General features: G+C 34.8%; 1 protein-coding gene across 1 annotated transcript in view; it reads left to right on the forward strand.

The window, feature by feature from the left end:
- Nucleotides 1-20,365, forward strand: part of LRP1B (LDL receptor related protein 1B) — a 1,867,078-nt gene that overhangs the window by 1,148,565 nt on the left and 698,148 nt on the right. The window contains exons 26-27 of the mRNA XM_061135390.1: nt 7,711-7,875; nt 8,159-8,403. Of these exons, the coding sequence (XP_060991373.1) occupies nt 7,711-7,875; nt 8,159-8,403 (410 nt within the window). The remainder of the gene's footprint in view (nt 1-7,710; nt 7,876-8,158; nt 8,404-20,365) is intronic.

Below are 20,365 nucleotides of genomic sequence, written 5' to 3' on the forward strand. Positions count from 1 at the left end.
AACAGACTCTTTCTGAGGGTGCAAGTAGATGGCCCACTTTGACATTTTACTTCCCACAGAGGTCTGCCATCCACAGAGGCTTTTACCCTCAATGTAATAGCTACTGGTGTGGAATTTTTCACGACTTAGACATACCTATTTGGTAACTGCAGCTTATCTGCATGAGAAACTTTCTGTAGAAGGGAAAGCAATATTTTGGAGAAAGTGATAATTTTAGCAAGTATACCATCATGTTAGGAGCACTTTGACTGCTTCCCAAAGTACAAAGGGCACACACAGAGAAGAAAACAAACACATAAAACAGGTGTATAAAATTTTTGAAAATAGCCTTGTCAAACAAAGCAGTAGATCTGGAAATTGAAGCTTCATTTTCTATAGCTTTGAACTGACAATGCTTAGAATAAACTTATTTATCTCAGTTTGTTTGGGGAATAGCCAACCTGAGAGAAGAAAAAGAAAACAGAAATGCAAAACAAACACAATCCACAAATACTATCTATATAAAACTATCAAGCACTATTTCAATGATGTAAGGAGATTTCCAGAAGTAAAACAGTTTCTAAGAGTTGAAAATTAGTACAGGAAGCTAGCCTCCAGGGAGGGAAAACCTGATAATGCTCCTGAGAAAAGTTGATGTCTTCCCTTGCTAATTGCTACTACAAACTTGTGAGGCTAATTAAGATAATTACAGTGGTAATAATTTTATTTAACAGGTGAAGAAATAATGCTTGGAAAATTGTTTCTGGTGTGAATGACCAAAGTTCAAATGACAGTACCAATTCACTTAACTCTCTGAATAAATGAAAAGTTTATAGGTTTATCATAATATAATAGAATTTTTATTATTGAAAATTACTTTGTAAAAGATTGACATGGATAAAATATGAGGTCCATGTAAACATCTTCAGAGCTTAGTTGTAAATTTAAATTTAAAATATAGCAATTAATTTTAAAAATGTCATGCAAATATTAAAATGCTTTCAAATTTACTGTATATTTTGGTAAAAAGTTCATAGACATTTGTAAACATTGGACCTTTCATAAAGTAGGCTGAGAGCATAGTAAAAGTAACTATTCCCCTATTCCTGAAATTATTCATGAAATATGTAAGGAGACTGTGAATCAAAGTTATAGGATCTCCAAAGACATTTATATTCTTTTGGAAAATTTTTATTTTAAGATAAAGCCACTGGATAATTTTTTGAGAAATATAGTTTGTATAATTACTGTTGCCTTTCCTACTAAATTGTAAGCTTTTTGATGACAGTTACTTCCAAATCTATGAAATCTTTCTCTGCTCTTACCTGTAAGTGTGCTCAATAAGTACTTGGTAAGTAAAGTAATGCATATGAATAGACCTTCTGTTTACATGAAACTTATAGGAATTCAAGGATACGTCTTAAAGATACAGCTAATGTGTCTTTACAGCTATTGCCAGTAAAATACAGCTAATCGGCAATACTATTATCTTCTTTGACAATGATGAATGAAGAAAAAGTTTGCAACCAGCCACTTTGCTCCCTGAGCACAACTAGTAAAAAAAGCAGGTTATATACCATTAGCCCCATAAAACATGTTTACATCACACCAGTTTCCTAAAACAGCCAAGGTCTTTGTGACTTTTTTTTTTTTTAAACAAATGCCAACAGAGACATGTTTTTAATTGGCTAACTTTGGTTCCTTAACATGGAATCCACAGGCCTTCATCTGATGTTTTAAGATATATTTGCTACCATGTCACATTTCTGCAGTATTCCAGGTTTTGACCCAGTGTCCCAGGTGAGAAGTTATTCCAAGATGCTAAATTAGAGATCTTAGGGAGGAGCCATTTCTCTTTCTATCCATTTTAAAGGAATACACTTATTGCTAAGGTGACCTGAAATAGTACATGAATCTCCTGTAAACATCAAACTTATTATTAGAGAGTAACCAGCACCAGGGAGTTCAGAATCTACAGGGCACTCACTTCAGTTCTCGAACTTTCATCGTCTTTATGCTCCTGCAGACGGACAGTGTCTTGATGCACTGCTGGTATTTAGTTTTCATGTGTCATAATAACTGAACTCTGCTGTAACAATTGCAGTTAGTGAAAGCAGATATAGTCATTGTGAAGATTAGTAAGACATCTAAATAAAATTTTAGCTTAATCTGGGAGCATTTCTAGATAAAACTAATAAAAACATTGTTGGTTTTAGACAACCTAAAGATTATAGATAAGTAAGCTCTCTTTTTGCCATGATCCTTTATTTTTACCTTTTGCATCTTGTCCTGAAGATGATAATAGCCCTTTTGTACCTGTAATGGTACAAGTTGTTCATGGTCCATTGACCCAGTTTAATCCTGATACACACTAACCTGTGAATGCAAGAACTGTCGATCAGTGGACTGTACTCTCTTTTTTAAAAGCAATCATGGTTGAACATTTCCATACATCTTATAAGAAGGGCTATTCAGTCTTTGTATACTTGAAGAAATAATTGAGTCTTTGAAATGCTAATAAATTTTAAGCATAGAAAGTAATAAGGGAAAAATGATTTTTTAAAAATGCCACATAGTAAAGTGTACAAAAGAGTGCCTAGAACTTTTTGAAACAATGGTCCTTAAAATCAAGTTTTCAGATTGATTGTAAACTGACTTATGCAAGGTTAAGAACATTTTTAGAAGTGCTAATCCAGGGACGACGGAGCCTGGTGGGCTGCCATCTATGGGGTTGCACAGAGTCAGACACGACTGAAGCGACTTAGCAGCAATTCTAGGATATGTTATTATACAAGGTGTTGAAAATTTCCCACCTAAGGTAATGAAAAATTAGAACTATAGTGACCACTACAGAAGAAACAGCTTAGCTCTGCTATATTTAGTGAAGAAATGAAGGGACCACTTATTCTATAATTCCTCAAAGAGTCACAGGCCATGTATTTTGGTCCACTGGAAATATACACTTGAAAGTCTTCAGTGCCTATTTCTAGTGAACCTACATATGAAGAATGCAGAATTTCAGGGCTACTTATTTGCACACTGGAATTGATGCAACACCATAAGATAGAAAGCTAAAAGAGATATCAATTTTCTATTTGTTAAACAATCAAAAGACAATGCTTCAGAAGCCTTTGGGTTATCAGTCTAGAGTTTGGAGTACAGCGTTGTCCAGATCTATGCTGTGCTTAGTCACTTAGTCCTGTCCGACTTTGTGACCCTCTAGACTGTAGCCCAACCAGGCTTCTCTGTCCATGGGATTCTCCAGGCAAGAATACTGGAGTGAGTTGCCATGCCCTCCTCCAGGGGATCTTCCCAACCCAGGGATTAAAACCAGGTCTCCCACACTGTGGTCTATCCACATATACTCAGGATACTTGTGACTCTCAAATTCACTATGTTTGTTTTCAGGGATTATTTTTCCTAATCTTCAGATTTGCAAATCTCTACTTTACCTTGTTTTTCAAGATATCATAATGAATTTGATTGACACTGTGCTGATCTTGTTTCTATTTTAAATTTTATTTTCTTAATGATAACTTTAAAGGGAAGCTGACAAATAACAACCTGGTGGCCATGAAAATATGTGTACATCCAAAATTAAATTTGAAGTGAGACACATAATTCATTTTATATTTAGTTTTCAAGAAGGATATTACTCTACTTAACCAAATAGCTTACCAGCTTTATAATAATTAACCTTTGCTTTATTTAGTATTTATTTTTAAGGCAACAAATTATGTATGAAATAGCTTATAAGTAATACATATGTTGGACTTCTCTGGTGGCTCAGATGATAAAGAATCTTCCTGCAATGCAAAAGACCCAGGTTTGATCCCTGGGTCTGGAAGATACCCTGGAGAAAGGAATGGCAACCCACTCCAGTATTCTTGCCTGGAGAATTCCATGGACAGAGGAGCCTGGTGGGCTACAGTCCATGCGGTTGAAAGAATTGGACATGACTGAGTGACTAACACACATACCCAATATATATGTTATTGATATTTCCAGATAATTAGTATTTTCTCATGTAAACAATCCTGTCTTTAAACAATAGTCTTAAAAAAAAAATTCCCCAAAACAAGATTTTATAAATTATCCCTGATACTTTTTGAAAATTTTTTCTATTAATTTAATTTTGGATTTGTTACACTTTTGAATACTTATACAGAAATTTTCAAATATACAAAGTAGAAAGAATGGTAAAATAAGTTCCCTAGTATTAATCACCAGCTTCAACAATGATATTGCCTTCTAATGTAATAATGTTCATCTTTATCCTTCCCTAACAACTGACTTATCAGATATTTGGTGGTTAGACAATTAATAATTTAGGTATTATTTTTATGGATTTGTTCCCATCTCTAGAGCTGTAGAAAGCTGTCCATGAAACAAACAAACAAAAATTTAATATAAACAATTTTTTGAGAAATTTTGTGTGAGATAAACCTATTCCTGTGAACTACTTCTTTAAATTTTTTCATGGCTTTAACTCATGCTTACTTTATGAAACTAATCTACCTTCACATACATGATATTGTAACATTTAAACATTAATATTAGTATTAATCCTCAATCTCTCTTTTTCTGTGTGTGTGTGTTCCCATTTGTTTAATAGTTTTAAATGACTTTGAAATTTTGCCTTTAAAAAATGTTCTGTGTGTAAATGTATGTGGATGCTTGTGCAGACACAAAAGTTTTCTGTGTGCTAGGCATTCTGTGTGCTAAATTGTTTACATCTATTAACTCATCAAATATTCCTTCAAGTGATACTGTTAGAATTTTTATGTACAGATGAGCAAATGGAGTCTGAGTTAAGTATGCTCTAATTAGTGACATATCCCAACATTGGTCCCAAGCTTGTCTGACACAAAACATATACATTGTCATTATTCAACATTGATGCAATTATTCAATAACATTTTTGGAATGTCTGGTGCTTAGGTTGTAAGGGAACCTGCAGTCTTATCAAGAAGATTGGTTCATTTCCTTTCCTGCCCACCATGTGCTTTTAACATACATACCAAATAAATTTATTATATGATATTTTGTGTTGTCATCTAATCCTTTCATATCTGTAATTTCTATATACTATAAGATACTATGTACCTCTCAGATATTGAAATCATAATGAATACTTAGTTTATATCACGGCACATTTCTTTAAATAGATATAATACATTTTTTAACAGAGAAGAAATCTTGAATTGCATTTTGAAATTTTGTTCCAAAGGATTGTTTCAATTTTCCCAATCCATATACCTAAAGGTTATATAGAAAAACTATCAGTCAGTTCAGTCACTTAGGGTGTCTGACTCTTTGCGATCCCATGGACTGCAACACTCCAGGCTTTCCTGTCCATCACCAACTCATGGAGCTTACTCAAACTCATGTGCATCAAGTCAGTGATGCCATCCAACCATCTCATCCTCTGTTGTCCCCTTCTCCTCCCGCCTTCAATTTTTCCCAGCATCAGGATCTTTTCCAATGAGTCAGTTCTTCGCCTCAAGTGGCCAAAGTATTGGAGGTTCAACTGCAGCATCAGTCCTTACAATGAATATTCAGGACTGATTTCCTTTAGCATGGACTGGTTGGATCTCCTTGCAGGCCAAAATATATACAACTATAATGATGCCAAGTTTATTTTCGCCAATAACTTACCATTTCTGACCAAAAGGTTGTCAGAACTGATGATAGGAAAATATATTGAACTGTCACAGTCTCTCCTTTGTGCGTTCTTTCCTCCCAAATCCCCATGCTACTCATTGGTGTTGTTTCTCCTACTATGGTATGGAGAAGTTACAAAGAAGGCACCTACTATGTTCTGATTACCAGCCATGTTCCTACTCCCATACCAAATGCTTTCCCTTTGTTATTTAGTGTCAGTGACATTAAAACATTAGATGTTAAAAACATGAAGACAGCAGTTAAACTATCCATTTTTCCAACTTCATCTGCCACTTGCTAGCCATATAATCTGGTCAAGGAATTCAACTTTTCTAAGCTTGTTTTCTCATTTATAAAACATGGATAACTTTAGCCATGGCTTCATGATGAATTAAATGAGATAATCTGCATAAAGTTAAGAAAATTAGTATTTAGAGTATAGTAAGCACTCAAAAAGAAATCATTAACTAGTTGTAATGATTGCAGAATTCTTGTGTAATTATTATATATATACGGCTGAAACATGCATGAGCAGTTTAGGCCACTATCAATTAAACATAAACTCTCCGTTACCTAATAGCCTTAGAAATCAAATGCACAACATAAAACATGTGATGCCTATTGTGTGGAACTGTTCATATACTGTGAATTTGTAGAGTTACAAATAGTATTTAGTAAAAAAAAAAAAAGTTTTATAAAAATGCATGTATGTGTAAATCAAAGTATATGAAGTCCTTCTGTTTTCCCTATGCATCCTCTGTCATATGATTTGTTCCATTCATGTGAATCTAAATGCCATCTCCATGCAGAATACTTTCAAATTCATGTCTACAGTTCTGATGCCTTCTCTGAATTTCACCCTGACATACCACACAGCTCCCTGGAAATCTCCTTTTTTATGTCTTAAAATCTCAAGGTGAAAAAGTTGAAAACTGTATTTTTGATTGCTCACCACACCCATCCATACTCAATCCCAGCTCTTAAAATGCATTTCTCTTGCATTTTTTTTTCCGTTTCACTTAATGGATCCCTTGTACATCCTCTGCCTGTCCTTACTCTTGAGTTTGCCAAGACAAGAAACACAGCCACCTGTGATTCTGTTCTCTGCTTCATTCCCTACATCCAATACTGATTTAGTCCTGGAAGTTAGTTCCACCTCTTGGAATAAGGGCTTGCCTTGTAGCTCAGTTGCTAAGTAATCTGCCTACCAGTGCCGGAGATCTAGGTTCGATCCCTGGGTCAGGAAGATCCCCTGGAGAAGGAAATGGCAACCCACTCCAGTATTCTTGCTAGAGAATCTCATGGACAGAGGAGCCTGGTAAGCTACAGTCTGTGGGGTCGCAAGAATTGGACATGACTTAGTAACTAAACTACTACAAACTACTTGGAATAAAATATTCCTTGAACCCATTCACTTCTCTTCACTGCTACCACCGTATTTGCCTGGTCCTTTAAAATAACCATCTGATGTACCCATTCTCCTGACTCACCATAATGAATTTGTATATATGATGCCACATTTCTTTCCTGCTTAAATATGGGGTAAGGCAAAACCCAAATGATTGCCATATCTTAAAAGATCCATTATATCACCCTCTTCAATTTCATCTATTTCCCCTTTATCCTCACTGCCACATTTCTAATACATTAGCCTAATTCCTGTTCCTCATTCACCCACTTTCTTTCCCTCATTAGGGCTTTTGTTTCTACCATTTATTTTTCTTGTCATGCTCTGTTCATCTCTCAGATTCAGTCTAAATATTACCTTCTCAAACTGCTTTTTCCCCCCCTGATTATCTTCTCAAAGTAGATTACTTATCTACCACTCACTCTCATAACAAAATTATTCTTGAATATGTTTCAGAAGCTGTAGTTATATATTCAAGCATTTGTTTAGTCTGTCTCTTGCTCTGGACTCTAAGCCCCATGAGGCTAGATAATGCATCTGTTTCACATGTGATTGTTTACCTAGCCAGTGCCTAGCACGTCATAGACATTCAATAAATATTTTTGAAATGAATGACTGAAACAATAATATCATCAATAGCATCATTTCTTTTTCTTCAGAATTCTTTTCTGGACAGATTGGGATGCCAATTTTCCTCGCATTGAATCGGCCTCCATGAGTGGTGCTGGGAGGAAAACCATCTACAAAGATATGAAAACTGGGGCTTGGCCTAATGGACTCACTGTGGACCACTTTGAAAAAAGGATAGTTTGGACAGATGCCAGGTTTAAATTTTTTTTTCCTTTCTTTTCTATAACCTTCATCAGATAATACTTACAAAATTAAAATGTGTATTCCTGTGCATGTATCATGTATACATACATTGAAATTGGTGGTGAATTTTATTTGTTTTTGTTATGACAGCTTTTTGAAATCTTTCTGAAAATCAGGTACAGGATCATAAAAATATTTTTAAACAATTTTTTTTGCCATTTAAGTAGTATGAGCACATCACTGGACTATTTGAATGTGCTTTTATATACTGCTGATGCATTTACTTTTCTGTAGGTCAGATGCCATTTATTCAGCCCTCTATGATGGAACAAGCATGATAGAAATTATCCGAGGTCATGAATACCTTTCTCATCCCTTTGCTGTGTCTCTATATGGGAGTGATGTTTATTGGACGGACTGGAGGACCAACACACTGTCAAAAGCCAACAAGTGGACGGGGCAGAATGTCAGCGTGATTCAGAAAACCAGTGCGCAGCCGTTTGACCTTCAGATCTACCATCCCAGCCGTCAGCCCCAGGGTAAGGGATTGTTATGAATTAGTGACCAGAATTTATTGTCACCTTAATCACATAATAATCAAACTGTAAAATAATTTTGTAAGCTGCTGCTGCTGCTAAGTCACTCCAGTCGTGTCCAACTCTGTGCGACCCCATAGACGGCAGCCCACCAGGCTCCTCGTCCCTGGGATTCTCCAGGCAAGAACACTGGAGTGGGTTGCCCTTTCCTTCTCCAATGCATGAAAGTGAAAAGTGAAAGTGAAGTTGCTCAGTCGTGTCAGACTCCTAGCGACCCGATGGACTGCAGCCTACCAGGCTCCTCCGTCCATGGGATTTTCCAGGCAAGAGTACTGGAGTGTGGTGCCATTGCCTTCTCCATTTTGTAAGCTAAGACTGATTTAATATTTTCCATATTATTTGATGGAAGTAGTACCAGCCTTTATTTTAATTAGCTCAAGATATTTTTTCTTTTCCTATTTATTTATTTCACATAGAAATAGATAGAGAAATCTTAGAAATTAAGGGTTTTATGCAGTTGTTTCAATCATATCATTTTCCTAGCCTTCTTTTGTTGAAACTTAGGTTACATTACTGTTTTAAGAGGACTTCTCAGGTGACTTAGTGGTAAAGAATCTGCCTACATTGCAGGAGATAAAGGAGACATGGGTTCAAGCCCTGGGTCAGGAAGATCCTCTGGAGGAGGAAATGACCATCCTCTCCAGTGTTTTTGCTGGAAAATCTCATGGACAGAATAACCTGGTGGGCTGCAGTCCACGTGGTCACACAGAGTTGGACTTACTGAGCACAAGCATGAATGTTACATTATACTCACTCTTCTCACATCTTCCGTAGCCGGTCCTCCGTTAAGGGACACGTAGGTTGTTTCAACTCTTAGCTATTGTAGATAATGCTGAATGAACATAGCAATGTGCACACACACACACACACACATATATATATGTGTACATATATATCTTTTCAAATTTATCTTTTCCTTTTCCTCAGATAAACACCCAGAAGTGGAATTGCTGGATCATATGGTAGTTCTATTTTTAATTTTTGAAGAACTTCCATACTATTTTCCTCAGTGACTGTGTCAACTTATATAATCACCAATAGTGCAAAAGGATTCCCTTTTGTCCACATCCTCAACAACACTTGTTATTTCTTATCACTTGATAGTAGATATTCTGTCAAATATGTGGTGATATCTCATTGTGGCTTTGATTTGCATTTCCTTGATGATTAGTGATGTTGAGCACATTTTCATATGCCTGTTAGCCATTTGTATCTCTTTCTTAGAAAAACATCTATTCAGAGCCTCTGCCTATTTTTCAATCAGATTGTCTGTTTGATATTGAGTTCTATGAGTTCTTTATACATTTTGCATGTTAACTTTTTATCTGATAAATATAATTTGCAAATATCTTCTCCCATTTGGTAGTTTGCCTCTTTATTTTATTGATGGTTTCTTTCACTGGGCAGAAGCTGTTTAGTTTGATGTAGTCCCATTTTTTTTTTTTTTTTGCTTTTATTGCTTTTGTTTTTGGTGGCAAATCCAAATATTCCTAAGTATAGAAATGACATATAATTTATTATTAGCCATGCAGTTATGATACTAAACTGAAGATGATATTGAAGAGGGAAGAGATTGGAGACAAGGCAGGTGGTTTGGATTGTTACCATCTCCTAGGTCAAAAAAAAGTAAAGCAAGAAAGTATAAAATAGGGAGGATACAAGATAACAGTTTTATTATTATAGCAACCATGGGACTGAGGACAAAAATTTGAATATAAAATACTGGAAGATTCAGAACTAAAAATTTATATACATTTTACTATATTTTCACACCGGTTAGAATAAACACATTGTATCCCCATATGCCCTGGAAGATATATATTCACCCTACTCCATTAAGTGGACTGATAACTGCATACTTTTAACCTAAATTGTCCATTTTCTATATCTGGTGTATTTTAGAAATTTATACCATGTAGTTGATACCTATGGCCACTTACTGAATAAATGCACCAGAGAATATCGTTTCCTTAGCAAAGAGAGAAGTTGCATAAATAAATATATTTGTTATTTTTTTAATAAGCAAGAACATCAAAATTGTATGTTTCCCTTTACAATAAAATGAACAATTTACATTCAAGAAGCCATCTAGTCTAAATATATTTTTATCAGTAAAACACAGTTTTTAATTGAATAAGTTTTGAATGTATTAAAAAAAAAACACAGCAGCATCATCAAGGTTTTATGATAGATCTTTCTTGAGCCATATGTTAGTTTGTGTTTGGATAATAAGATCTGGGCATGCATGATTAAGTATTAGTAAAAATGGTTTCATCATCATGACTTTGTAATAATAAGAAAGGTATGCACTTATATCATATTTTATTTAGTGCTTTCCAGATATTGCTCTCAATCTACACCAAGACTTGCAGGAAATAAAATATTTTCCTGAGAGGCTTTCTCACTTCAAAGCCACATACCAATTATAAATCTGTACATAATTCATATTTTATCTCCACATTCTTAATTAACACCATGATAAACTATCTTAGCACTTAGAATATGTATAGTTATTTAATATTTTCCTAATTCTGTTTTAGTTACCCACCTAGATAATAACATATTTGAGTAAAGGAGTGTCATTTATTTATTTGTGTTAACTACAGAGTATAGCTAAACCTTTTATGAGAACAGTATTAATAATGATAACAATAATATCACCTAATACTAATTCTAATTCCACGAGGTTGGTGGTTGGCAACCCAGTTTTACAGAAAAGGAGCCTAAAGGAGAGAAATGCCAAGTGATTTGCTCAAGGTCCAATAGCCAACTAATATCCTCTAATGAGGATAATTGCCTCATTATCTTACCCCAGGGAGAGTGACCCCAGAGCCCTTGCCTGAAGCACTATGCTCTGCAGGCAGAAGACACTGAATTCTTATTGAGATCCTCCTTGGAATTGTTCTATCAAATCCCCAGATGGCAGTAGACAGTAAAGTTTTATTGACACATTCCCATGCTTCCCTGATAGCTCAGTTGGTAAAGAATCAGCCTGCAGTGCAGGAGACCCTGGTCTGATTCCTGCGTCAGGAAGATTCACTGGAGAAGGGATAGGCTACCCACTCCAGTATTCTTGAGCTTTCTTTGTGGCTCAGCTGGTAAAGAATCAGCCTGGGATGCTGGAGATCTAGGTTCGATTCCTGGGTTGGGAAGATTCCCTGGAGAAGTGAAAGGGGATCACTCCAGTACTCTGGCCTGGAGAATCCCACGGACCGTATAGCCCATGGAGTTGCAAAGAGTCGGACACAACTGAGTGACTTTCACTTCACATGGGGCAAACTAACTTTTACCTTCTTGTAGTTTATAGTCTGGAAAGAGAACAAGCTAAATTAATAACTGGGGTCAATTAAATAATAATTATTATGGTCATATTTTGAAACTAAAATTATAGGAAATATATTTTAAAAGGTAGAATGGAGTGGTCCTAAAAAAGTCCTTGGGCTTAGCCTAATTCAGTTTCTTGCTTTGTCACTCACTGATCTTGTTACCTAAGGCAAATTAATTAACTTCTGGGTTCTTATTTCTTCATTTGTAGGCTGGAGCAGCTAGAAGTAAGGAAGGAATGCATGGTATACAAGATTGGGTTGGAATCAAACCATAATGGGACTTAAAAGGTCCCCTTACAAAGAAATTTCAATTTTCATCCTTAAGAATAACTGGATAAGTGTTCAAGTGATGTCAAACCTAAATGTGCACTAAATTTACTGGAGGGATCATTAAATCACAAATTTCTTGCCTCTATCCAAGATATTCTGATTCAATAGGTCTATGGTATGACCTGAAACTTTTTATTTTTAACAAATTCCCATGGAATGCTGATGCTGCCTTAAGAACCACTGCCCTGAACAAATGAGAAAAACATTGAAACTATTCCCAATGAAGGGAAAATAACAGAAGTACATGCTGAAACTTGACTTCATCTATATGAGGGGTAGACGAGAGAGACAACTGTAGGTAGGAGTCTAGTAGGGTGTAGCGCCTAGCTTCTTCAGTAGATCAGGAGACGGCTGATACCAGGACAGAGAGAATGGTGGAACTGAGATATGTGCATGTGTGCTAAGGTTGCTTCCAGTCACATCCAACTCTGTACAACCCCATGGGCTTTAGCTCGCCAGGCTCCTCTGTCCGTGGGATTCTCCAGGCAAGAATATTGGAATGGGTTGGAATACCCTTCTCTAGGGAATCTTCCCAACCCAGGGATGGAACCCATGTCTCTTACATTTCCTGCATTGGTTCTTTACAAATAGCAACACCTGGGAAGCCTGGAGTTGCCATATACTTAGAGGCAAAGTCAGTTTAAAGAAAAAAAAAAAAAAAGTGATAGAGATGTGTAGAGTAGGGGAGTTTGGCAAGAAAAGGAAAATTTGAGATGTCTTTAGTTTTATAGTTTCTATAATTGTCTTCACCATCAACGTGTGACACAGAGGCCACATAAGGGAGGGGTGAGCAGAATTTTTTCTGTGGAAGGCCCTATAGTAAGTGTCTGAGGCCCTGCAGGTTATATGGTCTTTGCTGAACTACTTGGTTCTGCTGAGATAGTGTAATAGCAGTCAAATGAAAAGTGAATGACCATCACTGTGTTTCAATAACATTTTATTTATGGACACTGAAATTGAAATTTCTTTTAATTTTCATGTGTTATAAAATTTAATTCTTTATTTTTTTGGTGTTTTTCCTCCAATTAAAAAATAGTAACCTAAAGGGCAGTATTAACCTGTAGGCCAAAATTTACTGGCACCTGAATTAAAGGATAAATCAAAAAATTAAAGTTTGGATATGTGGAATTTGAGGTACCTCTAGGACATGGTTGAGTATTCAGGGTTATAAAGGCAGAAAGAACTTGGTCTGGAACTACAGTTTTTATAGTCATTCAATTGTAGATTGAAGATAAAGAAGATAAATAAGATTTCTTAAGACTGTTATATAAAATTAGAAAAGGACAAGCACAGAACCTTGGAGAAAACTAATATAAACGAGAAAGACAATAAAAGATGCTGAGAAGAGGACGGCCAAGAGATTTCAGAACCAAAAGAGCATAGTCAAAAAAAGTTAGAGAAGAGTTTCAAGATGACAGTGGTCAATAGTGTTAACTCTTGCAGAGAAGTCAAGAAAGATCAAGACATAAAGGTATTCACTGATTTGGCAACCTGGAGGAAGGTCAGCTATAATTTTATTTAGAGCACTTTCAGTGGAATTGTTTGCATGTGTCCCAGTGATCCTAAATATGTCCAAGGTTAGTATAAATGTCGAAGTCTTTTTACTAAAAAATACAGTTCATTAAATAATAGGACTATAGTGTTAAGTAACAAAATGTAAATGCAAAAAAAGAAAAAAAAGACAACTTTCATAGCAATCCGCTTAGGAGACATAGTAATCAAGAGCAAGCTTCCAGAACCAGACTAGGTCATATTCTAGCTTTGTCATATCCTGACAGCATGACCATTATGTTAGTTGTTTCAACTATAAATTGGAATCCTTGCAAAGTTAAATGCATTAGTCTATTAAAAGCACAGAAGATACCTGGCAAAAAGTAAGCACAGTGTAAGTGTTGTTAAATAAATAATAGGTAGAAAGATGGATGGATGGATGGATGGATAGGTAGATAAACAATTTTCTTAATTTATTTGTTTTACGGTCCTCCCCCACCTTATAGATTAAATTGTTTGTAAATATGAAGAAAATATGAGTTTCCTCTCTAGAATGCACACCTTCTCCCATCCAGTGGGTTTGCTGCCCTTCTCTATGCCCTCTCGCAGACCAAAGTTTTTGTTTTTTCTAAACTTGTTTTTTTAAAAATATAGTTCACTATATTGTTAATTTTAGGGGTATGACATAGTGTTTTGGCATTTGTAGAGTACATTATAAGTTGGTCACCATGATAAGGTTAATAGCCATCTGTAACCATACAAAGGTATTAAAATATTTATGATTATATTCCCTGTTATATTTTACAACAATGACATTTATATTTCCAGATATTTTATATCTGGAAAATATAATGAAAGTGAAAGTATTATTCACTCAGTCATGTTTGACTCTTTGTGACCTCATGGACTATAATCCACCAGGCTCCTCAGTCCATGAAATTCTCCAGGCAAGAATAGCAGAGTGGACTGCCATTCCTTTCTCCAGGGGATCTTCCAAACCCAGGGATTGAACCCGGGTCTGCTGCATTGCAGGCAAATCCTTTACCATCTGTGCCACCAGGGAAGGAAAATATATTTTATATATTTTCAGCCATTTATTCTTCATATAGGTTTTCTCTCTCTTTCTCTTTTCTTTTTCTGGAACCTATAATGGGATAATTTATATGACTGACATTGTTCTATAGATCCCTTAAACTATACTCAAATATATATATATGTGTGTGTGTGTATATATATATATATATATATATTTCTTTTTCTTTTTGCTGTTTTATTTAAGTGAATTCCACTACCCTATCTTCCAGATCACTGGTATATCCTGCATTCTCTAACTGGCTGTTGATTTCCCATAATGTATTTTTCTCTTCAGTTGTTTTCTTCTGTTCTATTTTGATATTTTTATATATATTTTCTATCCCTTTGTTGAAGTACACCCTGAGTTATTCCATTCTTCTCCCAAGTTCAGTGAGCATCTTTAAGACTATGACTTTGAACTCTTTATCTGATAAACTGCTTATCTCTGTTTCATTTAGTTCTTTTTCTGATGTTTTTTGTTGATCTTTCATTGGGAAGCTATTCTTTGTCTCTTCATTTTGCCTGACTGTACTGCTTCTCTACTAGGAGTCAGAACTATTGAGTTTGTGGACAATCGGTTCACAAACAGAGTGAGTCTCACTTCTCACAGCCCTTTGGCTGTTCTGGAAGTAAGCCCCATTGGTTTTAAAGCCAGACATTCTGGGAAGGTATTCTTGATGGGAAGCCCAATTTGGAGCTTGGGCTCCTCAGTAGAGACCTAGGCAGTTGGGATAACCCTCCCACTTGTGTATCTCTGCTCTGAGGGTGTAGCTTCTAACTCGACTGAGTCTCTATCTATCCTGCCTGTCTCAGTGGCATCTTTTCTTTATATATTTAGTTGTAGAAAATCTGTTTCACTTCAAGCTATTCTCGGAGATAGTTGTTTTATATGTAGCTTTTGGTGTATCCACGGGAGGAGGTGAGCTCAGAATCTTTCTAATCTTACATTTTGATTCAGACACCATAAAGATGTTTTCTTAATCACAACTTCAGTTGTGATTTAACACCTAGTAGTGGAGTTGTGGTTTTTCATGGATATAGAAAGATTACACTATGGATTTTTGTGTGTGTGTTTGTTTTTCAATATTGTTTCACATTTCTTTCCTCACTTTCTCTGATTGGAATCTTTTTTTTTTAAGAGTTAATTTATTTACTTGTGTATTTATTTTTGGCTGTGCTGGGTCTTTGCTGATCTGCACTGGCTTTCTCTAGTTGCGCTAAACAGAGACTCCACTTCGTTGTGGTGTGCAGACTTCTCTTGTTGCAGAGCGCGGGCTCTGGGGTCACGGGTTTCAGCAGTTGCAGCACGTGGGCTCAGTAGCTGTGGCACAAGACTTGGTTGCCCGTGACATGTGGGATCTTCCTGGAGCAACAATCAAACCTGCATCCCCTGCATTGGCCAGGCGGACTCTTTAGCCATTGGACCACCAGGGAAGCCCTGGAATCTTTTCTTGAAATAGCTTAAGAATATGATTGTCACTTCAAATATAGAGTTTTGAAAATATTTTTATTAATTAGATTTTCACCAATTTAAAAATGTTTTTCTTTTCTTAAAGAAGCTTTTCTTCTGAGAAAGCCTCAGTTCAATGGGGACTTAGTACCTGTTGATAATAACAGTACTATTTGGCAGAGTCCACTTTATTTTACCCTCAGACACTGGTGTGGACTCAACCGTCCCTTTTAATTTTGTTCTTGAAACACCTATCAACTGGCAAATGTACAAACTGTTTTGTGTAACAAATCAAAATGACAGTACCCCTTAGAAAATCAAATCAAAATCCAGAAACAGAACGAATGGAATATTAGGACATTGTCACGGTTATAGCAATTAGATTAAATATATATATTTAAAAAATCATATTCTAAAACAGTATCCATTATCTATCCCATAAATTGTTAAATGGACAAATAAATGAATCTAAGTGATTTGGTTCATTTAGAAAGGTAGTATATATAATGGTTAGTGGTTGCACTCTGATATCTGAAAATATATTTCTTTCTTAAAAGTTGTATGATTTTAAGTATTCTTTTCTTTTCACCATTTTCAAAATTAAGTTAAAACTTCTATAAAATGAGGGTAATTTATGTGTAAGAACAAAAATGGCCAGTCAGAGGAATAAAGGGAATAATGCTTATAGAAACACTTAGCACATTTTCTAGCTCATTGTGATGAAAATAAATTATTCCATTTTTGGAACTTTTATTTTTTCTATCAATTTTTAATCTCACTTGCCCTCTATGTTATGACAATACAAGGTGAACTCCAGGCTGTTTCTCAGAGAGTCATTTTAACATTGAAATGATTTAAGGCTTCCAGTTGCTTCAGGAAAATACTTCTATAGAAAATGAAACTTTTCTTGACAACATTTGCAAGAAAATTAGCTGATACTATTTAAAAAAAAAAAAATTAGTTTCTAAGAATATTGTGTGTGTGTGTTAGTCGCTCAGTATGTCCAACTCTTTGCAACCCCCTGATCTGTAGCCCACCAGACTCCTCTGTTCATGGGATTTCCTCAGGCAAGAATACTGCATTGTGTAGCATTCCCTTCTCCAGGGGATTTTCCCAACCCAGGGATCAAACCCAGGTCTCCTGTATTGCAGGCAGATTCTTTACCATCTGAGCCAACAGGGAATCCCCTAAGAATATCAGTAATATTCTTGCTGCTTTAGGAAACAAAGTATCCTTATGAAACTTGAAGAATGAGGGATTCCACTTGGACTTATTAGTATATTTAACTACAAGTAACATTTTCAATTAAAAAAAAGTTAAAAAAAATGCAGTACTCTTAAAATTACATTTCAGTGTGGTGGAGGTGAATCTCAAATATTTTCAGGTTACTTAAATTGTTCACTTCCACAGTTTTTTATATCAAGATCTAATGACTTGTCATATAAAACATTTTCCTCTCTCTGTCTCTGCTTGCATATACATATTCCTTCCATTATACATATTAATAATTCTGTTAAAAAATATTATTTCCCACTGTTTTATGGTATTTCTTTCTTTCACATATTTATATACTATCAACATAAGTTTGTTTTTTGTTTTTTATTTTAAATGGACATTAAGAGATTTCCTTGGTAATCTACTGGTTTAGACTCCTTGATTCCAATGCAGGCAGCACAGGTTCAATCCCTGGTCAGGGAACTAAGGTCCTACATACTACATCTTATGGCCAAAAAATAAAATATGAAATAGAATCACACAGCTTAAAAAAATAAATAAATACTAAAAGATTTGAAATGGACCTTAGTTTAAAATACTATTTCTAAGAATGGAAAGCTGATATGAAACAGCTAAAATACCTCCACCTTTACTTTTTGATATCTGCAGCTTTGAAGGGATGAGATTTCTGACTGAGGCAAAGTGAAAGGCAGGTGATAGCAAAGCAAAGAGAAATTTTTGAGATCTAAGTAAACTTGTTAGGTTTCTGTGAGGTATTAGAACATTGTGCAATACTGAGAGCCAAATAAAAGAGAGAGACAAAATTACCAATAAAGAGGAGAAATACGAGTTGAAACATACCAAAAATATGTTGCTAAGTCATTCCAACTGATGATATGAAAAATCACAATGGAACTCAATTTCTACTCTTATACCTCCTTCCTGTAACAGGTGGCCTTTTGCTCCCACTACTAGTTATGTAGACCTGCACCTAATTTAATTTTTCAGTAAATCTTTCTGTAGCATCTTTAAATCACATTTTGAATTAATGGGTTTTGTTGGTTCACCTGAGAAACTTAATTTCCATTTTAGCATTATTTCTTTGGCAAAATGTAATACAAATGTCAAACAACTAAACTGTAAATGAATTTACAGGTAGGTAGTAATTATAGCTGCATTATAAATTGCTATTTTAAAATTATGCTATAATATAGTTTCTCTTGGAACAGTGGAAAAGATTAGTATCAAAGAAATCATAAAATTCTTTCTTCCTTGACACCGGTTGTTTGATGTACTTGCCTCAGAAATACAAATGTAAGTATTTATGAGCTCTTCATTCAGACACATTAAGATGCAGAGTCCAGAGTTCCAATCCAGGATCAAAACTTCTCAACCTCTGTACCTTTCATATTTGGAGGGAGATAGTTCTTAGTTGGGAGGGGGAACATTCTTTTGCATTATATGACATTTATTAGCATCTTTGGCCTCTACTCACTAAAATGCCAGTTGGTAACCCCAGTTATGTCATTCAAAAATGTCTCTAGATATTCTTAATTGCTCCTGAGGGGACAAAATCCCCCCTTACCACCACTACCATTGGTTGAGAACCACTGTTTTAGACAAAAGCTTTGTGATTATTAAATCATTGTGAACATAGAAATTTTTCTGGCACAAATGTTTCTTCTTTTAAATTATACAACAAGTAAAAGTAAATAGCAAAAAAAAAAAAAGTAAATAGCAAGTCAGAAAGACATAGCACCTCTTAGAAAATCTGAAAATTCATTGGTATTTTAAGATATATCTCACCAATTAATGTAGCATGATATTACATGTTTGAATTCACTCTTTTTACAGAAAACTGTACACAAATAAATGGAAATAGTATATGTGGCTTTTAAATCTTTTCTCTTTGAAATACAGCTGTCTATAGAAGATAAGATTTTTAGATTTTTTTTCTACTTCATAAAAGTAGAGTACAGTATAAAATTAATCTGTAAAATATGAGTTTTGATGAAAGTAATTCCCGCATACCTGGTATTAATAGAAACTTGTAAATTAAAGCAATAAGAACATCTTGTACTTGCACATATTTTATTATATGTGTGTGTTTTAAATAAGGGATTCCTCTAGTTCTTCAACATCAAATACTAAAATTATAATTTGTAGATATTTGTCAAAGGGAAAAGGATTTGGAATTAATGCTTAATAGTAAGATCTTTCTTAAATTCATTTCAAAAAATTAAATTCTTTTCAAACAGAAAATTATAACTAAAAATATAGTTATAATAGATATGCATTTTTTGTGTTAATTATTTTGTACAAACAAATTTCATTAACATGATGAGTATTAATTATTATCAACAATGATTACACAGGACAGAGAAAAATGTTTCTCTTATCCAACATTGGGTCTTGAGATTCTTCTGCTTTAAGCTTAGTATTGTTAGGTAAATAAATATTGTATATATTTTATATTGCATCCACATTTATGTATATTTTATTTGAACTTAACAGATAAAGTAATTGGGTTTAAAGTGTTTATTTTTTTGCTGGTGAAAAATGGACTGCAATTAAACACAGTTTTGCATGAAATATGAGATTATCTTAATGATATTGTTTTCTTTACAGAGCACACATCAGTCTTGTATGATTGCATAATTAGCATTTCATTCTCCAGTAAAGTATTGTAGTTATGCATTATTTAATGTTTTCATCTATAGCTCTCCTAAAGCTATGGCTATAGCTCATCTATAGCTGTCTTTTAGTTTACTTTCAAAATTTTAGATTGTTGCCCTGTTAGAACATAGACATGCATATGTTTATGAGCATGTGTATGAATCCAAAACAGTAATAGATCACGTGGAAATTTTAGGAGAAAAACTATGTATATGTTGATAAGTCATAGTTCCTGCCAGCATAGACTTTGACAAACTAAGACTCAGAATTTGACAAACTAAGACTCTCAGACTAACTTTAGACATCTGCAAAGTTTGCAAAACAATTTTATTTGAACATAGCT

The sequence above is a fragment of the Dama dama genome, chromosome 33 (genome assembly GCF_033118175.1).
Source record: "Dama dama isolate Ldn47 chromosome 33, ASM3311817v1, whole genome shotgun sequence".
NCBI classification, from domain to species: Eukaryota; Metazoa; Chordata; class Mammalia; order Artiodactyla; family Cervidae; genus Dama; species Dama dama.